At 52.0% G+C, this 5602-nt stretch overlaps 1 protein-coding gene across 1 annotated transcript in view; it reads left to right on the top strand.

The window, feature by feature from the left end:
• The window catches only part of CCN4 (cellular communication network factor 4), a 44836-nt gene that overhangs the window by 21741 nt on the left and 17493 nt on the right, over nt 1–5602 (top strand). The window contains exon 2 of the mRNA XM_019651273.1: nt 2927–3206. Coding sequence (XP_019506818.1) covers nt 2927–3206 — 280 coding nt within the window. The remainder of the gene's footprint in view (nt 1–2926; nt 3207–5602) is intronic.

The following is a 5602-nucleotide window of genomic DNA, read 5'->3' as shown; positions in this document are numbered from 1 at the left end:
CCTGGACATTCAAGGTGGCTGATGTCACGCGCGCGTGCGTGTGTGTGTGTGTGTGTGTGTGTGTGTGTGTGTGTGTGTGTAAGAGAGAATGTGTGAGTGTGAGAGAGCGTGCAGGAGTGTGCAGGTGAGGGCTGGGAGGCTTCTCACCACTAGATGGCGCTAAGAGCAAGGGCCTGGCTCAGCGGCCCCAGAGCCCAAGTCTCCAAGGTGCCAGGCGACATATAACCGTTTCCTTCAGTCCAGGAGGCCTTCTCTGCAGCTTCTTTCTGGGGATTTTTAACTTGGTACAGAGACAGCAGGATGGACAGTGACCATAAGGAGAGGGGTACCCACCATGTTACAGCTCATCCAGCTCAGCTCAAAGTGTGCAGACCCCCAAGCCCTATGCCAGGCACTATGGGGTCTGGGGGGATACACAACCAAAGCAGTCATGCTTTGGAGTATCTGCCATGTGCCAAGCCTTGCACTACAGCTTCCGCATACACAGCGCCCCTTACCCTCCCAGCACCGCCTGGAGGGGGCATTATTGTGCCCATATCACAGATGGGGATGCTAAAGGTCAGAACGGTTAGGAAGCTTGTCCAAGGCCACAAGGAGAGAGCCCACTTGTGATTGTCTCAGGCCTCAGGTTCTCTTCTTGGGTGGAGGCCAGAGATTCTGTTATATATCCTCTAATGGGGCGGGGTGGAGGGTGCTGGGACAGGCACGGAAGGCTTCTTGGAGGAGAGGGTTTTCCCCCTCCCCCGCCTCCATCCCTCACTCCTTCTCCTCCTGCTCCTGCCAGGAGTGTGTTCTGAGGGCTGGAGACTGGAACGGGTCAGAGATAGTCCATGGGGCCCGTGAAGCTTCAGCCGTCCACTGTCCCAGGCTCACAGGGAAAAGGTTCTCTCCACAGGGCCAGGAAAAGGGGTGTATTTGTGTGAGTTTGGTTGGTTTTAATGATTTGGAGGTTTGGGGTTTTGTTTTCTCATTCTGTGTTTTTAAGGAAAACCAAGCAAAGGCAGGCAAATACCTCCCTCCCAGGTGAACATGGACCAGCACTGCCAAACCCCCAGAGCAGTTTGCCCCCACCAGCACACCTGCCTAAAACCAAGCCTTGAGGTGACAAAAACCTCAAATCGAGGTTTGCCTTTTTGACTTTCAAGGGCGCTTTACTTGTTGAATCAATATTTACTGCACTTATGATGTGCCAATCCTAGAACCAAGAGTCCAGCTAATCCAGCATCTCACCTGGCCCCGGTCCTGGCAGCCAAGCGTGCCACAGTGGATCTCACTCACCCCACAAAGACTGCTGCCCCGGGGCTCAGAGCCCAGTCCTCTGCAAACAGCCTCGTATTTTTTTTTTTTTTAGCTGAGTCATCCTGCCACCTGTTGGCAGCTCAGCAGCAGCTCAGCTCAGGCCAGGCATCGAACCACTGTTGCTCAGAGCTCAAACTCTTGAGCGAGCTCTTAACCAACTGAGCCACTCGGCCGGACCCAGCCTCATGTTTTAATAAACCACCTCTCCTTTCTGTCTCCCCATAACCTGTGGGTCCCACAAGCACAGGAAATTTTTGAATTCCTCTTCAAATCCCTACAGCTTAAGCGAGATTGTGAACTGGCTCAGCAAACATTTGCTGAGTGACTGAAAGAGCCCAGAGGAGGCAGAGGGGGTCGGAATGAGAATCGAAAGAGTCGTTTGTGTCTCGGCCCAGGCGTGGACCGTGTCACCCTGGACATGCCCCTCAGCCTCTTTGGCTCTCAAGTTTCCTCCTGGGGCAAAGGAGGAAGAATCTCTCTGAATAGCTCAGCACCTGTTGTTCCAAGAATGAAGTGCAGAGCTATAAGTTCCATAGTGCTGGGCTCCTCTGCTTCGAGATGGAGGGGTGGTGGACTGGGGCCCCGCCTCTGCTAACCTCAGAACTCTGGAGTCATGTGGAAGCTCTGGCCAGGGGCCGCACTGGCCTGGAAGGCCGGGGACTGGCTGCAGCCCGCGCTGTCTGTGCTCCTCCTGGGACTAGATTTCCTCAGGTGTAGAGACTGAGGGGCTGGAATGGTGATTCCGGGAGGCAGCCAGCGCGGGCAGGACAGTGACTGGATCCCAGAGATTCAGACAGCTGGAAGCCCCTCCACTCGCAGACACCCAGAGCTGCCTCCTGTCCGACCTGCCCACAGGCTGGCTCTCTGGGCCTAATTTCCCCTTCCCAGCTGGCCCTGTGTCTTGTGAAGATGACTCTAGTGGCCGGGGGATGGGAATGGGGCAGGTGCAGGGAGTAGAGCCAGGCTCCATCGCCCTTTAGTGCGGAATCCAAAGCCCCCCCTCTACAAGGGCTCATGCTGGCATAAGTCCCCTCCCACAGAGGCCGGGAGAGCCAGCGCAACGGGGTCGTGTGCCTGCCGTCACCCACGGCAGCCCTTTCCTGGTGCTCAGAGGGGAAATAATAATAGTGATAAGAATAAATATAATAATAATAGGTCAGCTCCCCGAAACCCAATTTTAAATATGGCTCTGTAGCTGTGAAGGATCCTTTGCAGAGTAAAAAGGGTGGGTCTTTAGGACCCAGAGGAAAGAGCAATGGGACATGGGCCACCATTCACGAAGTGACTCATCAGAAGGTGTTTCCTTCTCAAAGCCTCAGCCTAGCCTCCCAGGCCGTGGGGTGCTGTAGGGAAGGAAACACACTCAGGAGGCTTCCTTAGCAAGGCCAGAGGGCTGACATAACGCTGGGCCCCACCACCCACCAGCAGGGGGAGCTGGCAATTGGCTTAGCTCCTCTGAACTCTTGTTTTATTGAGGAGAAAGGAGACGGCTGGCTGTCAAAAGCATGGTAGAATTTAATGTAAACCTTTTGAACACCACAAAGACGGGAAGGTGATTTGCAGGCCCATTTGGCTTTGAAACCCCTGCCTGTCAGCCCCCCCTTGATCACTGCTGTTCCCCCCACAGGCCCTCTCTCCAGCCCCCACGGCCACGGCCTTCACCCCGGCGCCCCTGGAGGACACATCTTCACGCCCCCAATTCTGCAAGTGGCCATGTGAGTGTCCGCCGTCCACACCCCGCTGCCCACTGGGGGTCAGCCTCATCACAGACGGCTGTGAATGCTGTAAGATGTGTGCACAGCAGCTCGGGGACAACTGCACGGAGGCTGCCATCTGTGACCCCCACCGGGGCCTCTACTGCGACTACAGTGGGGACCGCCCGAGGTACGCAATAGGAGTGTGTGCACGTAAGTGAGACCTTCCCTCCACCCCGGCCAGGCCCCAGCATCCCCAGCGCTGGCCCAGGACCCTCATGCATAGCCTTCCCCCGGCCAGGCTCCTGTTCTGTGGGAGGCACCCCCCCACACCACACACACACACACACACACACACACACACACACACACACACACGCATGATTAGAGGCCGGAGGCCGGGCCTTTCCTGAGGATGGATGTCTGCATTCCTCCTGCCTCCTGAACCTGGCATCCTGCTCTCTTCTCAGTCCTGACGGCACATCCACGGCTGACTTCAGGGACAAGGAAGCCACGAGAGAAGACCTCAGCCTGGTTTCCTTCTCTTAGTGGTAGGGCCCCTCGACGGGTGCCCACGGCCTGCTGGGGGCACCAAGACCCTGCAGAGTTCCAGGTAGTTTAGTCGTTTTGTAAATTAAAATAATATATATTTTTTTAAATTCAATAGTCTTGAAAGGATTAAAGCCAGCAGCCTGCAACCCCCTCTCCCACTACCCACCCACATCGCTTCAGTTACTAGAGTCAGTTTTAACTTTAAAACTGAAGCCCTAGGGCCGGCCGAGTGGCTCAGTTGGTTAAGAGCTCGCTCAAGAGTTTGAGCTCTGAGCAACAGCGGTTCAAGTCCTGGCCTGAGCTGAGCAGCCGCTGAGCTGCTGACAGGTGGCAGGATGGCTCAGCTAAAAACAAAAACAAAAACTGAAGCCCTTTCTTCTTGTAGTTATGACTCCATAATACGTATCTACTGTTGTATCTTGATTGGCTTAAAAATGTCAAATTTGGATACTCTATTAATGATCTTCTATGATAGCTGATGACCTAATGACCTCGCTCATCCATACCATGTGACGCCTTCACCACCCTCCAATGTCACTGTCATATTTTTGTTTATACAACTATCACTGTTTACAATATTATGAGTACGTCAATATCATTTGGGGCCGCCTGAACTGTTTGCTCTGTAAGCGCTCCATCATATCCTTTTTTGTTCCCAGAGACCTCCTTTCTGGGACTGTTTGATCTCCTGCTTATTACCTGGACTGGTATTCATTTAGCTTGAATCACTTAAGCATTTATCCAGGATACATGGCCCAGCGCGATGGAGAGAGGTAACTACACATCATGACACAGCAGCCTAACTTCAGAAAAGTTACACAAAGCCTCATAAACCCAAGAACCTCTTTCTTCTATGAGTGCCAAATCGAGACTTCCCCATAATATGATTCCATATGTACCCCATTACATATGTGCACACGACGTAGCCTCTCATCTTGGCTAACCCACTGTGTCCCCCAAGGTGGGCTGTTGAAGAGGGACAGACTCCTAATTCCAAGTCAGACGATCCTACCTGAGCCTCGCAGTTCATCGGTGAGCCCTTTCAGCTCTTTTGTCAGCAAGTGGTTCATGCTTCAACTTTCATACCAAGTCGTCTGTCTCTAGCTTAACAAGTAACCACCCTCGCTTCTCCCAGCCTTCCACTTTTCTTTCTTTTGTTCATATTCATTATGAGTCCCCCCCCCAAAAAAAAAATCAACAGTGTGTTCCAACGGACCTTGCACCACCCGACAGCCTCACGTGACGTGTTGTTGATTTAAAATGTTATCCCTGAGCCCCGCCCAGACTTACTGAATCAATCCCCTGCAAGTGAGGATGGAATCTACAACTTGACCAAGCATCACAGGTGATTCTCATGCACACTCAATTTTGAGACTGACTGTTAACATACAGCCACCCCTCTTAGCCAGGGGGCACACTTTCCAAGAGCCCTGGTGGATGCCTGAAGCCACAGATAGTACCAAACCCTATATATCCTGTTTTTTCCTATACGTACATACCTATGATAAAGTGTAACTTATAAACTAGACATAGTAAGAGACTAACAACTAATAATAAAATAGAACAGCTATAACAATATACGGTAATAAAAGTTATGTGGATGTGGCATTATTAAGATAAGGGTGGCTTGAACACAAGCACTGCAATACCTTGAGAGTCAGCCTGATAACCGAGATGGCTACTAAGTGACCGATGGGCAGAGAGCACACACAGTGTGGGCGTGCTGGACAGAAAGATGAATCTCCTCCCAGGTGGGACGCGGCAGGATCATGCTATTCAGAATAGCCTTCATGTAAAAACTTTTGAATTGTTTCTTTCTGGAATATTCCACTTAATATGTTCAGACCGTAATGGACCACAGGTAACTGAAACTGTGGAACAGGAAACCGCGGATGGCAGGGGAGGGGTGATGCATAGAGTTGGTCATATACTCTCTCCCCGTACCCAGGTGAGGAAACTTGGCTGAGCCTTCCTGCACTAGAATACCCTCTAGTTACATGAGACTGTCTCATCATTGCTTTCCCTTTTTACAGCTGCTCTTCAAGGTCATTAACAAG

The sequence above is a fragment of the Hipposideros armiger genome, unplaced genomic scaffold (genome assembly GCF_001890085.2).
Source record: "Hipposideros armiger isolate ML-2016 unplaced genomic scaffold, ASM189008v1 scaffold_157, whole genome shotgun sequence".
NCBI lineage: Eukaryota > Metazoa > Chordata > Mammalia > Chiroptera > Hipposideridae > Hipposideros > Hipposideros armiger.
The sequence above is the reverse complement of the archived record's forward strand: the minus strand, read 5'-3'. Positions and strand labels throughout refer to the sequence as shown.